Source organism: Nansenia antarctica (assembly GCF_963989245.1).
Source record: "Nansenia antarctica genome assembly, chromosome: 2".
Classification (NCBI taxonomy): Eukaryota; Metazoa; Chordata; class Actinopteri; order Argentiniformes; family Microstomatidae; genus Nansenia; species Nansenia antarctica.
The window spans coordinates 10690919-10708562 of record NC_137675.1 but is presented as its reverse complement, the minus strand read 5'-3'; the positions used below and the strand labels follow the sequence as shown (position 1 = coordinate 10708562).

Genomic DNA, 17644 nt, shown 5'->3' with positions numbered 1-17644 from the left:
GGTGTCAGTGATGGCTGAGGGTGGGAAGAGAAGCTTTGCTCCCTCCTTGTACTCTTCACAGCCTGTCAGGGGATCTTCTCTGTGGAGTGGCAGGAACACGGTCCCTTCAAACAGGAGCTGTGGATTCTCTGAAAATAAAAGACATCAAGTATTAAGGTAGGCTATAGATTCCCATCAATATTTTTTATACAAGGTCTTTCAGTAAGACTATTTTACCTGACATGGTAGCCCATATGCCTGTGATTTTCACCGGTGGCCTGTGGTTCCTGTCTTCACCAAGTAGGGTTGGGTTGAGTTGGGTTGGGGTTGTCTCCACAAATGACCCAACTCTGATAGTCTTTATATCAAATCTGAGAATGAAATTCAGTATGCTAATTATAAAAGGGGTATGCTATTGATAATAGCATATCATTTAGATTGTTTTTAATTTATTATTTTAGATAATTCATTATTTTAAAATATTATTTTCTTTAGATAAACAACTAAAATAAAAAATCTAAATTAGATGCTATTGATACTGCATAGAAACAAATTGATATAATATACTTGTATGTTTCAGGGGACAATGTTGCACTCTGATATTTAGTGTGTCTCTGTGCTGCTTGAGGCCCGTCTACTGAGGCTGAAAGGACAGTATATGCAGGGCCTCAGAGATCTGGCTTCGTACTGGAGGGCTGTCAGCCGTAGCGTCCGTATGGGCTAGATCTTTTTGATTTTTTCATTTTTCCACATTTATTTTGATAGCACTTTGGCCTATATTGTTGTTATTATTATTGTTATTGGCCTAATTGTGTTATTGTTATTATTATTATTGTTATTGTTATTATTATGTTATTGTTATTGGCCTAAATTGTTATTGTTATTATTGTTATTATGTATGCACAAACATTTTTTGGGTTGGTTGCAATAAAAGCCTATATTTTGGATTGATATCTCTACTGTATTTATTTGATTCCGTTTGACAAAAATATAGAAAAAATATTTAATAATGTGTATATATATATATATCACTGGTGTTCTTTTAGGAATATAAGATTTTCAATTCCATCTCGAAAATGATCTATCTAGGGAGTTATATAAAATGCTGAGACAATACTATGACATTGATTATTACATAATATATATTATGTATATTGATACATATGATTATGTATTTGTGTATGTTGTTTTTTAAATTTCAGATTTCAGATTCAGATTCATTTATTTATTCAAGGGACAGTGCATATTAATAAAACAAAAATATATTGTAAATACGCCAGAGTTAGCCCGAAAGCTAGTTTTCATCCGCAGTCCCTATGCCATGATGTTGTATACGGCTCCCTGGAGGAAAAAAGTAAATTTAAAAGATAAAATATAGGTAGACCTAGGCACAAAAAAGTAGACAGGACAAGCATTTAGCTTAAGGGCATAACATAGGGGGTTAAAAGAGCATACATTAATCATAGGCGGTTAAAAGGAGGGTACATATAAGCAGAGGGTTAAAAGAGCATACATTAATCATAGGCGGTTAAAGGGAGGGTACATATTCGGTAAGCAGACTAAAAGCAAGCACACAGACTGTACAGGTAAGACATGTTAGGCGGTACACAGACAGGCGGTACACATGACATACAGGTATAGGACAGGACATTTCAATGTTGGCAGGTGTGTGTGTTGATGATCCACTGTTTTAGGTGCTTTCTAAATGATTTAAAGGTGCCTAATTCTTTAAGGTGCCCTGGAATCAGGTTCCATTCACGTGACCCTCTAACTGACCAGGCAGACTGACTAAAGGCACTCCTCCTAAATGGGATGGTGCAGTCCCCTCTGGTGACACCCCTTGTGGTGCGTGCTGTACTTCCTGGGGGCCGTTCCACTAAAGGTGGATCAGTATATCGGCGATTGAAATAAATCAGGTGATCAGGCAACTCGGGATTGGAATTCAAGCCTCAGGTGATTCCTCGAACGAGGATCAGGCTTGTGTCATGAGTGTTCACAGAAGACAGGCTTACAAATCTTCGATATGGGCGCGTGCACGCAGACATAAAGAGCCCCGAAGAGTCGATCTGTCGAAATGAAGATACTCCACTCTGCAGGGGTTCTACATTTGCGCAGCATTCCGAATTATTGATCTTTATGAAGACAGAAAAATAAGATGTAAAATAGTGCAATACTGCCGCAATTAACAAGGCGAGGGAAATGGTTTGGCCAGAAATTGCTGACTGATTAAATGCGTAGGTCATACTAGCCCCAGTTATTGTTTTATGTTCATATTTTAATAAATGAATATTACTACTGTGGTGATATCAGCAGCAGGCTACAAACTGTCATATCGCCACAATGGCCTAGTGGTATCGACCGCTGCCACAGGCTTTATTGTCATTTTTAGACGGTGGTTCGAATCCCTCTTTTGACACACTTTTTACTGCATTTCGTTGTCTGAATCTAATCTAAAATCTCATCTAAAAAAGTATGTAGGCTATAAAATGATGGTGCAGGCTAATTTACAAGAACTGACACGATTACAATGGTGTTTGAAGCCTTTGCATGAAATCTTCGGTTAAATATAAAAAAGAAAAAATCACTTAGTCAAGTCTCGAACACACAACCTTTGGAACTCTAACTGGCTGCCTTAACCACTGCGCCAGCCAGACCGCTGTGATGACAGCAATGCAAGTTGAGAGATTAACTTTTTTTTTTTACACTCTTTTATTTATTGATCTATCGATCTATCTATCACACTTTCAAAATATCAAATTATCTATCTATCACACAGTCAACCTATCCATCTATCTATCTCGTGTGAAGTGGGAACTAATATTTCCTAAAAGACACATGAGGAACTGTCGTTCGGGATGTAGTTTCCGCCTGTGAGCCTTTTTTGACGGACGTCTTACTTTAGACCAGGCTAATTATATCTGACTCAGAAGGAGCTCAACCAAGCAGCGAATGATTTGAGCCACATTGATGGAACCGAACGCAAGCTAACATTATCGAGGCTTAGAACTTTATCGAGGCTTAGAAGATAATCCACCTTAGTGGAATGGGCCCCTGGTCGTGAGATGAAGGTGTTAAGTGGTGGTGGGGCTAAATTGTGGATAGTTTTATAGACAAGGCAGAGGTTTGTGTAGGTTTTCAGATTGTCCCAGCTTAGAATGTTGTGTTTCTTCAGTATTGTGCAGTGGTGAAAGTGTCTTGGCTAGTGTCTTGTCTAGTGTTTTGATTGTTTGTTTGTATAGTGACTCGAGTGCTTTGCAGGTTGTGGGATTTGCTTGTGACCAGCTTGTTATGCAGTAGTTGATGTGTGTGAAGATCATGGCGTGGACATACATGGTAGCTGCCTCTGTTGACATGTAGTCCCTTATAAAGCGGAAGTTGGACAGATTGAACTTGACAATTTTACAGACCTTTTTGATATGTGCCTTAAAAGTGAGGTTGGAATCTAACAGCACCCCAAGATATTTGAACTCGTTCACAACTTGTAGTTGTTCCCCTGAGATAATGACATATGCTTCTTCAGCAGAACGGTTTGTTTTGGTAAAAAACATGCTGACCGTCTTGGAAACATTAAGTTGGAGACGACAGTGGTTCAACCATGTAGTCACCTGAGCCATAGATTTGGTAAGTACAGCAGCTACCTCCGTCTTGGTCTGACCATGTACAAATAGTACAGTGTCGTCAGCATACATTAGTGTATCAACCTCAGGACATTGATATTGATATTGACATTGATACATATGATTGACATTGATACATATGATTATGTATTTGTGTATTTGTGTATGTTGTTTTTTAAATAAAAAATAAAAAAAACACAGTATGATTATGTATTTGTGTATGTTGTTTTTTAAATAATACTAAAAAAAAACTAAAAAAAACAAAACGGGGAACATAGAACCCTTTTTCGGAAGCGGGGAACCGGGGAACATAGAACCCAGGGAACATAGGACCCGGGGAACATAGGTACGCTCCCGCCCAAAACTACCGCGAAACTGAGACGGAGGTCTGGTGCTGCGTGCGTGCGTGCGTGACCCCTGCCCCCCCCCCTTCTCTCTGTTGATTGGGCCAGCCCAGTGTCTGTATAGAAAATGTACCAATGGGCCGCTGTCCCCGATTTATGGGCCGTCCGATGGGCCGGCTGGTAAAAAATAAAAAATAAACTTTTTATTTTTTATTTTATTTTGCCGGCCGGCTCGGCCCAAAACTGCCGCGGCCCATCGGGCGGTATGCCAGATGGCCAGTCCAGCCCTGTCACCACATTAGAAGGTGGAAACGAAACTCATGTAGCCCACTCTTGCGCACGTCAAGCGGCATGGATGGAGCCACGTTTAGAATCTATGGAGGTGTGACCTGTATTTTCTACAGATAAACTCAATATGGTTTGATTGCGGCAAGTGCATAGGATATGACCTTCTCGAGAATTTGGGGCTCGAAAACATCTTCCATGTTCTTGTTGTAGTCTACTGCCTGTGCTACGTTGTCCTGTGTTCTGTCATGACGCATATAATTTAAATGAATAAATAAAAGGAAAACGTTAATGAACGTTTTAGAGCATTTCATACATTTTGTTACAGTGAGTATTGCCTATATTTTGTGTTGTCACAGACACATTTAAAAAGCATTTCGCATTGTTAGTGCCAAACATATTCATTGGACCCTACCGTCACAATATTCAATATTGTGACCCGCGTGTGTGACTGTGTGCACGCGTTATACTACGATATAGACCGTTTGTACGTGTGTGTGTGTGTGTGTGTGTGTGTGTGTGTGTGTGTGTGTGTGTGATCATGTTCTAATCTAAACAGTTTACATGTTTTGTAATAGGTGCTGGATATCGGGGACAGTCTCACCATCCCTGATGAGTTCACTGAGGAGGAGAAGACCACAGGTGTGTGGTGGAAGCAGCTGGCAGCTGGCGCCATGGCAGGGGCTGTCTCTCGCACTGGCACCGCCCCCCTAGACAGGATGAAGGTGTTCATGCAGGTATGTACAGCTACGTACACTCTGCAGCATATGTTAAATAAATGCATTTTGCATGTTCCTCATTGGTTACTACTAACTCATTTCATTACTGGTTTTCTGGACCCAGATTAAGCCTAATCCTGGACTAGACACAGGATAGCACATTCAATGGAGATCGAACCTGGTAATTTAGTCCTGGATAAAGTTGAATCTCGGTCCAGAAAACCGGCCATTAATGTGAAGTGCATCTGAAGTGTGTAGCCTATTTTCCTTTCTCACCTGTGATTTTTGTATTTACAGGTGCAAGCCTCGCCGACCAATAAGATGACTCTAGTAGGGGGCTTCAAGCAGATTATAAAGGAGGGCGGCATTGCCTCTATGTGGAGGGGGAACGGGGTCAACGTCCTGAAGATCGCCCCTGAGACCGCCATTAAGTTCATGGCCTATGAGCAGGTGAACTAACACAGCGGATTGACACATAATTGACCTGATGCTGTCTATATTTTAAATTGTATTAGTATCCATCATATAAATATGCACTTGTTATCTTGTACTCTGACAGTACAAGAAGTTGCTCTCCAGTGACGGAGGGAAGGTCAAGACCCACGAGAGGTTTATCGCGGGGTCACTGGCCGGGGCATCCGCCCAGACAGCCATCTACCCTATGGAGGTGAGGGAAGGGGGAGAGGGAGGGAAGTGAAAGAAAGGAGTAGGGGGGGGGGTACTATGGAAAGGACAAAGGTGGAGAAAAAAGTGGGGTGCTCTGACAATTCCCTGAAGATACTCTCTCTTCTTCTTCGTCCTATAAGGTGATGAAGACCAGACTAACACTAAGGAAGACCGGACAGTATACTGGAATGTTTGAATGTGCCAAGAAGATCCTGAAGAAGGAGGGAGTGAAGGCCTTCTACAAGGGCTACATCCCCAACATCCTGGGCATCATTCCCTATGCTGGGATAGATCTGGCTGTGTACGAGGTGTGTGCCCAACCACTTCACTCTGAATGATTGAATGAATGAATTATTTTATTTGACACATTTAAAATACACAGTTGCCTTTTGTCAGCCACTTGAGTACAACAATACACACATTGTAAATGATCAAGTACCGTATATACAAACAACACAATGAAGTCTACTCAATTATTTCCATTATCAGTATTACCTCCTGTATAAGTGTTTGGATAAATGACTCAGTGGCATTGTTCTCAAAACAGTTTGATGGTGTTCACCTGTAGACGACTGGAAAATGAATGTGGTTGTGACCTCTTTGTCGTTAACACTCAGAGCCTGAAGAACGCCTGGCTGGCCCGGTATGCCAAAGACACAGCCAACCCTGGTATTCTGGTTCTGTTGGGGTGTGGTACCATCTCCAGCGCCTGCGGCCAGCTGGCCAGTTACCCTCTGGCTCTGATCCGAACCAGGATGCAGGCACAAGGTAAAACATCCCGGAGATTACTCAAACACTTCAATCACTCTACTGCCTGTCACTCTATTGAGACACTCAAAACCCGTACCTGCTTCATTAAGCATGTATATGTGACCCATGATCGCCCCAGTGATACTGCCACCTTGTGTACAACATACGTGAAACATCCTAAAACCACACTAAATACACACAATACGTTCAATAAGTATAAACATTGCTTCTACAACTGGTATACAAAAACAAGCGATATAACTGTAGGAACACTGCAATCCTATGGTGATGGTTTTAATAAGTCAATAACATGCCATAATATACCGTGTTACAGAAAAAGTTCTGATTTCATGTGATTCTCCGTTTTATATTAGCGTCCATCGAAGGTTCAGAACAGATGAATATGAACCGGTTGGTGAGGAATATTCTGGAGCAGGAGGGGTTCTTTGGACTGTACCGTGGAATCCTACCCAACTTCATGAAGGTCATCCCTGCAGTCAGCATCAGCTATGTTTGTTTGATATCTTGGATTTGTTTGATAGCAAATTGGTTGCTGTTGGGTGTTTGATATCAAGTTCAGTTTATGGTAAAGTTAAAAGGGCGGTACATAATTTTGGGGAAACTATTTCATTACTTGTAAAAATGTTTCATTGCAGTGTAAATTCCTTCATATTGTTTCTTAGCCGCTTATTTTGTGTTTATACCTTTTCAAAGGTTTTTCACCTGCTACTACTACTGCTAAACTTATAAATCTGATGAAAAAGAGACAAAATTAAGTCCAAAAATAAAAGGAGAAAGATAATTACTGTCTGGTCATTGGATGCAGAAAGAGTGGAGTCCCAGTGAAACTCTGGTCAAACGGTCAAAGCCCTTTCAAGTTAGGGGAAGCACAGAAACCACAGATAACTTGACAGTGAAAAACCGCTTTCCCACTGGACAACCAGGAAACGGAGACCGGTGAATTGGAAAACCAGGATTCTCAAGCCAGCAAACTGAAACAGCAGGAGCAGCAAATTGGGACCCTGGACATCCAAGTTCACATTCAACTAAATCATCACAAGGCCTCGCTCAAACCATCGCCTGCAACCAACTCCAAATATGGCCACTGTTGAGCAGCTCAAGACGGAGAGAACGACAGAAAAAATAGCATTCTCTCGTCTGGTCAACAGCATTACCAGGAACCATGAGGACACGTCTGAGGAGGAACTCAGAGACAATTTCAAGGCACTCACAACAGCAGCTGACAAAGTCATGGAAGCCAATGACAATGTGAAGGCCAAACTTCACACAAAGGCAAATGCAGAGGGAGAGACTGAGCTGACCGAAGTGCAAACTGCCGATCTGGCGAAGACTGAGACTGAATGTGTGTTGAAGCTGAAGAGAGTTAAAAGTCTACTCCAGACGGCCCTGTGGGACAACTTTGGAGCTGATGAAATGTCCATAATTCTACAGGCAGCAGAGCAGCAGTGCAGGCGCACTACTGCGGTGGAAGCCAGTGAGGAGGATATGAACCAGGAGGGTTATGAATTCATGCTTAACCACCTGGAAGGACTGGTGAAGACAGCGAAGGAGGTGCACAAACGGTGGAAACAGTGGATCCCTGAAGAAGAGGGACAAATCCAGAATAACTTAAAACATCTGGAACTTCAGGCCATCAATCTGGTTTCCAAGAAGGCTGACTTCATACAGAAGAGGATAAATAACGAAGCCAGAAGGCAACCGGTTCGACAGCCTGTTGACATTTCTCAAAGAGCAAGAAAGCATATATGAGCAGCTTGAACAACTGAGGGATGAAGAACCAAGCAGGAGAGAGACCAAGTTTGAGCCAAGACAGGCCAGAACAAAATCCACCAAGGCAGGCGACGAACACACTGGATGTGTTGTCTGTGGAGATGGGAAACACAGGGAGAAGCTCTACTTCTGCATGCAGTTCCGGTCACTGAAGCTAGCTGAAAAGAAGGCTGCAGCTAAGGAGTTGGGAGCATGCAAGAGATGTCTTGAAGTTCATGATGACAGTTCATACTGCAGAGATGACTTCCTGTGCACCAGCCATGCCTGCAAGGATGAACATGCTCCTGAGCATCACTTTTATCTCTGTCCTAACAAGAAGAATAACTCATCACAGAAAAAGAGAGGACCTGGTTCAGAGGATGTGAAAAGCGGGAGAAAGTACACAGAGGAACAAGAGGAGTTTGTCAGGAAGCTTTCCCCAGAGCTGGCAAAACAGTTTCATGATGTGTTCTCAAATGCTACATCAAAGGCTTTCAGCACCACAAAGGAGCAACCAGGCCTTCTAGTGGAGAGTGGATTGCAGGAGCTGCCAGTGATCATGATGCTTCTGGAGGTCACAGCAAATGCTGGAGAAAAGGTTGGAACATTAATCGACCTGGCGTCTGACACTAATTATATTACTCACAAGGCCGCAGACAAACTGAACCTCAGGAGTGAAGACATCACTCTCATTGTCCATGGTGTTGGAGGAATGAAGACCATTGTGGAGACAAAACGGTACCTCTTGAAGATCAGGGTGAAAACTCCCAAAGGCACTCTGAAATCACACCAATTGGTATGTTATGGTCTCGACAGTATTGCAGACATCCACAAAAGTGTTGATCCCAAACGGCTCCAGAAACTCTTTCCAGACATCCCACTTGGGGAGCTGACAAGGCCTGGTGAAATCAATCTGCTCATAAGCCACAGAGAAGGCCAGCTAGCACCTCAAAGGATTAAAGTTGTTGGAGACCTTGTGCTGTGGGATGGACCACTGGGGATGACGGTTGGAGGGACTCATCCTGAGCTCTTCGAAGACCTCACCGTGTCAGCCCACATGTCCAAGGCACATTTCGCAAGATCAATGAGAACTGCTGCTGTGAGGTATGAGGAACTCACTGGCCCTGTTTCAAAGAAACATCCCAACACTCAAGTTCACGCCACGCTCCAGAAGTCAAGCACTTCAACCACCAACCGGGACTTCCTAGAGTGGTGGAAATGGGACAGTATCGGCGCAGCATGTGATCCAAAGTGTGGAGGCTGCCGCTGTGGAAAATGTCAACCCGGCGGCAAAGAAATGACTCTTGCAGAGGAGAGAGAGCTTGAAGTGGTAAGGAACGGTCTCACCTATGTCACCGAAGACAACCACAGCAAGGAGCCACACTGGCATGCCAGGTATCCTTGGGTCAAGGACACATGGGACATTGCACTCTCAGATGGCCTCAGAGGAGATGCAATCAACCTGTTCGAGGAGTACCATCAACTCAGCAAGGTCACATTCAACAGAGCTCTAACCCCCAAAGGCTTCACTACTGAACCACCATGGGCAATCACGTTCTCTGATGGAAGAGCAGATGCCTATGGAGCAGTGATGTACCTAAGATGGACCACAGACCAGGGTTCCATCATCAGATTGGTGGAATCCAAGGCAAAGCTAACTCCCTTGGACCACAAAGGTGATGCTGTCAAAGCAGAGATGTGTGGAGCAGTGTTCGCCTCACGGCTAAGGAAGTTCTTCGAGCGGCACAGCCGAATCCAAGTTGGAAGGTGGTTTCACTTGGTCGACAGTCAAACAGTCCTTGGGGCAATACAGCGAGAAAGCTATGGCTACCAAACATTCTTTGCCAATAGGATTGGAGAGATTCAAAGCAGCACAGCAGTTCAGAATGTCTAATGTTCACATGCACGTAGACTCGAGGTAATGGACCATGTGTAAACTCCTCATGTTTTCTTCTAACTTGAAAGCATGGTAATACCACTGGGTAGTCTTAATGGAATCTAGGATCCAACATGATCAAGGGTCTGTCACACAGGGATGAGCAAATCATTATCGATCATAATTTGTTTTCATTAAAAGAGTCGTATTTTAGGTCCCAGGGCAGCAGGAGTCATTCATTTTGACGTTGCATTTTTAGCGCCACCTGCAGGAGTAAGCTCTGCCTGCATTGCGTTGCATTATAAGCACTTCTCTCTCTGCTTTCCCTCGCGTACATTCGAATGCGTGAAAATGTCTTTTTTTATTTTTTTCCGATGCCTCAGCCCGCTGTTTAATGTGGCCAGGGTAAGCATGCTTACAGCCAATCAGTAGGTCTTTAATTCCGATAAGAGCTACTGATTGGCTCTTATCACTTTCAAGTTCACTTAACATTTCACCTCTCGCCCGGCAGAATAGCTTATGCCAGCTAGCTTATGCCAGCTAGCTCAAACGATCTAAATAATAATAATCAATAAGGATAACTTGCTTGATTTTGTGAATATGGACATTACTGTCAGCGACCTAAAGGGATTTCGTAGACTGGACTGGACTGGAAAAACAGAACTACTGGCTAAATGCCGCCCGAAGCCACCGCTCACCGATCTTCACACCCAGAAAGGGAGAGTCGCTAGGGGCTACAGCAAGCCTGGTATGAGCGGTTTATATGATTTATATGATTCGCGAGGCTGGTGATGTGTGATGTGATGTCAAGTGCCTGTGTGACAAAGTGTGAAAAGAAAGTGTGTTGTGAGTTTACTATGGAGGATGGAAACGGTGTGTGTCTGTGTTGTGCATGTGTGCGTTTGCGATGTTGAAACTGGACTTGTAGATTTCAGCAGGTTGGCTACTTGAAAAGATCTTGGTTCAAAAAAGATTGAACAATGAGCACCCCTGATATAGTCGAAACTGGCAACTGTTTTTTTTGTTTTTGGTAATCTGATCACAAAGTGACCCTACAGTTTATTAGCGGGTTCTAGGGCATCACAATTGCATTTCCTTGAAACAGCGTTCACTGATAGCGTGTATGTGTAATTATGTGTATTTCTATATCTTATGCTTACCCAATCTAAAAGCTCACGGCACGTGCCTGGTGTGTAGAGTCTGCTTTATAATGTCCCTGAAGTTGTCTTTATTCGTAACCCGTCCAGTCCTTTCTCCATCCTTGAAGTAGGTGAACTGTCCTATATCAAAGATAATTCAAGACAGACATTGAGTTGAGTCTGTGTCTGACCAGGTGAATTCACCTCAAAGACCTTGAGAAGGGTCTTCATGTAGAGTCTCCGGATCCCAAAGGAAACACCAAGGATAGCTGGCACAATGATGAAGACCAACCACACAGTAAGGGAGATGCCAAGGAACATGCACAGTAGGTTATCAACGGGGAAGACGAACCAGTCCATGTTGGCACAGTTGGGGGGTTAGGTGCAGCAGGGTAGTGAAGGTTGGAGGATAGCTAGACCACGTGTTGCATTATAGCCTCAGCTTTTGAAGCCTGTTAGGGGCTGTTAGAAAAATACATTATGTCTGTTAGAAATATAAATTTTGCCCAATATCTTTCATTATAGAGATGCAGCAACGTTAGAGCAGAGAGTATCCACTTCACAGCTCTCATCTGTATCCAAGCACCTGCAATAGGAATAGGAATATTACTTCATTATGCGGTTCACTAGATCCAAGTAAGTAAGATAAACAAACATGTCTCTAGCTAGCTAATAATAGAGTTGTTTTGAAATGTATACGTGGTCACAGTGAGTGGGTGGCCATCGCCAAAATGATGACAGCTAGCCTATCACTGTAACAGGCCAAACAGTTGCATGCAGAAAACAAAAGCACATTATGAAATTCATGAAGTCATTGTGTTGAAGTTAGCTAGCAATGTAATACCGGTAATTAGCTCTCTGTCTCTGCTCTGAGCACAGGCTACAGTAACAGGATGCTAGACGGAGAGCATCCTCGTCTATTCAGTGCTCTGGGCAGAGAAGTATTCACTTTGCCCTGTATCGAAATAAACACGACCCCGTCAAGAGTAAAGTGTATGTCTGTTGCCAATAATGTTTGTAAAAAAAAACAAAAAAACATGCACATTGTATGTAGCTACTCTGGTGTGTGTGAGTGATATATATTTCCTGCAGTTAACCAGTACGTTCCACTGTTTCTTCTACCTGACAACATTCACATAATCCTGTCGGATGTTTTCCCATAATGTTAAGAGTTCCATTCAAATTACTGTGCCCTATTCCTATTCAGCAGGCCTGTAACTTGTAACTTTTTTGGTTGGGTGATTCTCAAATGATTTGTGCCCTCTCAAATGTATAGTTTACACTAATCTGCTGTCTATGTATATTCAGTGGCATTTCCCCTGCCTCACCTTGTATGGCACACACAGGGGATGTTCTTGTTGCAGGGCTCTCAAGTCTCACGCATTGGGCGTGAGACACACGCGGCGTGTGAGCGTGTGAACGGGTTGAAATGCGTGTGTCTCACGCCCAATGCGTGAGACTTGAGAGCCCTGTTGTTGCTCCTATGCAGAACCTGAGGGCCCGGGCCTGGATCACATCCAATTCTCCAAGCACAGTCTTTGCTGCTGATCCATATACCACACTCCCATAATCCAGCCTTGATCTAATTAGTGCTACATATATACATTTCACGGATGCTACATCAGCTCCCCAGTCCAACCCTACAAGGCATTTATCCACAATGTTTTTAATGTGTTCCCTCCATGTTAATCTGAAGTCAAAGTATACTCCCAAGAATCTAAATGTCTCAACTACCTCTAAATTATTTCCATATAGTTTTAACTGGGTATTTCCTCTATTCCTCTTTTTGGTGAAAACCAAAACCCCTTTTTCACAGAGTCCCATCCTCTGCAAATAATGATCTTCCCATATCTACCGAAATATTTCCAAAGATATCATTAATCATGATAGAGAATAGTGTAGGACATCACACTCCCCTGCGGTGTTCCATTTCCCACCTCATCTATTAGACTCCCTACTTTTACCTGGATGGTTCTTTTATTAAAGAAATCCATAATCCAGATAAAAACATTACCTCTAATTCAAAAGCCCCTCCTTCCATATCATATCATATGCTTTTTCTACATCAAAGAAAACTTCACGCATTTTGTAACTTTCAGGCACTGACATTTTGATGCCTAAATGCTATTTATTCAGCCCTAACCGCCCAATTTCTTTTTTTTCCAGACCAGTGTGATAACCCGCCCAATCTGGCAACCCTGGAGATCACATGACAGTCATTTTTGACGTTGCGCGCTGAAATCCACGGGAGCGTCTGCAACAAGGCAGCCGGGCTGTAGCCTGCAGTCAATGTGCAAGTTAATGTGTCTATGAAATATATCCCGAAACTTCGATTAACGTTGGTGAGAGAAGTTTTTTGGGTTGTGGACAAGCTTGTCTAACGATATTAGCCAAAGCCCAACGAGTTGTTTTTCGATGAACTGCGGGAACTAGCTATGTTGACCTCATTTGCATACTCACGCTGTGTGTTGTCATACGCAGGTTCACGTATGTTAATTACGTTCATGTCTATAAATGTGAGAGCGCCAAATAAATCTATCTCTTTCCTGAATCTTCACCGATGTGAGTGGTCGCGTGTATTTGTTGATTAGAGACAGTTAGCAAGCATGGCTTCCACACCGTCAACAGGTCTGGGCCCAGGCGTGAAGTAGGAGGAAGCAGATGGTCTAGAGACTGTGCTTTGCTGGAGACGAGAGAAATTACGAATTATGAAAGACAAAGCTCAGAAGTTTCGGGGACACCGAAAATTATCGTGCTGACGAGGACAACGGCCGAGGCTGAGGGAGACAGCGGACTACAGGATTCGACGCCACGGAGTTGAAGCAACCGCGGAGAGACAGGACACTTCGGTGGACACCGGAGCAACGTCACACATAATAACGGACATACACAAATTCAAGAAGTTCGACGACGTTTCAGCCAGAGAAGCACTTAATCGAGTTGGCGGATGGCACCAGGACAAGCGGCGTGGCGATGATCAAAATGGGCGACGCAGAGGTGAACCTGGTGAATCGCGCTAGGAAAGTGGTGAAGGCCAAGCTGAGGAACGCATGACGAGGACATGACGAACTCATCCACAAGAGTGGCACGAAATTCGACATTAAAGAACACAACCGGCTCTACTACTTAAACACTGTGAGTGATGCTCCTGTATGAATGATGATTCATGTAACGGCTGTTATGATAATATATATATAATAATAATAATATAATTATCCAAACGGGGCACACAATTCTTGGGCACTGTAATTATGATGATGTTTCCAGGTTACAGAATGTTGTAAAGGGAATGCAGATAAAGGGTAAACTTTATAAGACTAAAATGAATTGTGAAATATGCACACAAGGTAAATTCGTTCAGAGCAGAAACAGGGAACCAGACACAAAAGCGAGGGAAACATTTGAACCTGTACATACAGATTTGGCTGGTCCTATTGACCCAGTAGCCAAAGATGGGTTTAAATATGCCCTAGCTTTTACAGATGACTACTCAAGTGCAGTATCTGTGTACTTCCTAAAAACTAAGAGTGATACGGCGAAAGCTACAGAGAGATACCTCGCAGATATAGCACCATATGGAAAGGTGAAGTGCCTTAGGTCCGATAATGGGACTGAGTTTACAGGACAGGAGTTTCAATCTCTGCTTAACAAGAACCGCATTAGACATGAGTTCTCAGCACCGTATTCGCCACCAAAATGGCACGGCTGAGAGAAACTGGCGCACACTATTTGATATGGCACGGTGCATAATTGAGAGCAATCTGCCAAAGGAGATGTGGACGTATGCTGTACAGACAGCGGCAGTAATACGCAACAGGTGTTTTAATAACAGAACCAAGCAAACTCCATTTCACACGCTGACAGGCAAGAAACCTAACTTATCTAGGATGAGGGTATTTGGGTCGGCGTGCTACGCATACCGACAGGACAAAAAGAAACTGCACCCACGAAGCGAGAAAGGGATTTTTGTAGGATACGACAAAAATAGCCCCGCATATTTAGTGTACAACCCAAACACTAAGAAGGTCATGAAACATAGGCTAGTGAGGTTTGCCACAAAGCCAGTCCTGGTAAAAGAGACGCAGACAGACCCGATTATGACTGATGATGACTTACCTGGGGGGAGAAGTATCCATAAGAGCGCGGCCCAAAACATTTTATATCGGCCCGGGCCGCCCGTGCAGTTCTGCACGTATGCCCAGGGCCTAACGAATGTTCTCATGATCAACTCGTTGCTACGCAAAGCTAGATAACTCGAGTAGAAGAAGAAGAATAGAATATAAGAACGAAATCTGTTTGCGAAGCAAGCAGGTGCCAGCAACACTCCTCAACTAGCACTAGGACTAACATTGAACTTGTGGTAGAGGGAGACGACGAGGGAGAGAATGTTTGACAGGGTTGTAGAGAAAAGCAAACTACTTAGTAGTCTGCTAACTACATGAAGGTACGACACATTTTTTACACTGTGGCTGTGCAGTGCTCTTTTTCTGCTTTGGTGAAGCTAAATGTAATATGCACTGTGGCTGGTGTATTGTTTAGGCTCATACATGTGATGGTTCATGTAACTGTAGCTTTTTTTTGCTAACGTTATTGTATTCCGTGTCAGAGCAGCTTCATTTAGCTACACCGAGTCTTTATTAACGTAAGCTATTAGGTTTAACTGGACCTCAAGGTCCTTTTGGCTAAGACAGATCCCACAGTTCAGGTTAAGTCAGTCACTGTGGATTGTTGTCGGCACTCTGAATTCATCAGTGATTGTAGTGTGTGTCAGTTGCGTGTGTTATGTGTTCCAAATGTCTACATTGGATTCTAGTCAGTCTGGTTATCTCAAGCTTTATATGTTAACAATCCGTGTTGCGTGTTGGGTTTGGAAATAGGGCTGTTGTGTCGCAAATGCCAGGGCTGTTTTTTGAGCCCAGTCCGCCCCTAAGAGCAGAGGTGACAGAAACGACAGGCGTGTCTCAGGACCCTGATCATTCTGATAGACCAGACAATATGGGTAATTGACGGATAAGACTTTTGAACAGGCCAATTTTTAAATACTAAAAATAAGGATATATTTGGCCATTGTTCAAACATTTGGAATGTAGTGTACATATACATTTATGCAAAAACTCAAAATTAAGAGATTTTAGTGTTTTTAAAGTTGAATTAATAGGACACAGCCTTTAAAAAAGTCATTTGGGGCGACCGTAATTTATCTAAAAATTAATATATTTCCTCAACATTACTAATAGTTTAACAAGTATCAGTAATTAAATAAACAGTTTAAGAAAGACAGGCTTGTGTGCCCTTTCATTTTTTGTGAACCACGATTTGACAAGTTTATTCTATAATGGCAGTGTCTCCCTTGTAATGCAGTTACAATACCAATTTTTAGGGATGCACCGAAATGAAAATTCTTGGCCGAGGCCGAAGCCGAATTTAAGGAAACACTTGGCCGAATACCGAATACCGAATGTGTATCGGCAGTTTTTAATTTTATCATTGCATAAACTAAATACATTTACTACTTCTTTTCGTAAAAGACCATATTTAAAATTTTAACAAAATGTTTTAAACTTTTTTCATTTTAACAAAACATTAGAAAACAAACAAACAACATTATGCCTATACTTGACTGACTGCTCAAATTAAATCTGTCTGTATAACGTATGTATATAACTTATGTATGTGTAGCTTGTCAGCTATGGCATGTCACTTACACAATATATAACAAAAATGTGCATAGGGATCAATAAAACAAATGAATAACTGGCTGCCCTTTAAAACAATATAAGCCTACTTATGAACTCATGGGTGTTGTAGAACACTAAGCAGCTATGTGCTGTTGGCGCAGTGAGCAGATGACAGCCCGGGTGCGTTCGTAAACTCGCTCCGGGGATCTGATCAGCACTCGCGGAATGCCTCTCGTCCAATCGAATCGCTCGGTCCCTTTATGACGTCGGACCCAGTGTGCGCCCCGGCGCTCTCAGAGCGAGTTTTTTTTTTTTCAACGAACGCAGCCACGGTTATGGAGCTAGCCATGTTGGGTCTTATTCCAAACCCAAACTGCCGACATGGGATGCTTACACTGTTTGATTGCGTCCAAATCCAGATTACAGCCAAATCTGTATGTACAAATTCAAATGTTTCCCTCGCTTTTGTGTCTGGTTCCCTATTTCTGCTCTGAACGAATTTACCTTGTGTGCATATTTCACAATTCATTTTAGTCTTATCAGTTTTACCCTTTATCTGCATTCCCTTTACAACATTCTGTAACCTGGAAACATTGATTGATTGATTGAAAACTTTATTAGAATGTTTGCAGAAGTAGGTACATGAAAGTACTATCATCATAATTACAGTGCCCAAGAATTGTGTGCCCCGTTTGGATAATTATATTATTATTATTATATATATATTATCATAACAGCCGTTACATGAATCATCATTCATACAGGAGCATCACTCACAGTGTTTAAGTAGTAGAGCCGGTTGTGTTCTTTAATGTAGAATT

At 42.7% G+C, this 17644-nt stretch overlaps 1 protein-coding gene across 1 annotated transcript; it reads left to right on the top strand.

Annotated features, from left to right (window-relative positions):
- Window positions 1-4316: 4316 nt before the first annotated feature.
- Window positions 4317-7472, top strand: LOC308149781 (mitochondrial adenyl nucleotide antiporter SLC25A24-like; the record flags this gene model as incomplete). The annotated part of the gene is made up of 8 exons (XM_080522671.1): window positions 4317-4322; window positions 4804-4962; window positions 5242-5394; window positions 5504-5611; window positions 5751-5918; window positions 6228-6378; window positions 6735-6871; window positions 7305-7472. 8 exons carry the CDS (start codon window positions 4317-4319, stop codon window positions 7470-7472), a joined length of 1050 nt encoding a protein of 349 aa, XP_080378797.1.
- Window positions 7473-17644: the final 10172 nt, after the last annotated feature.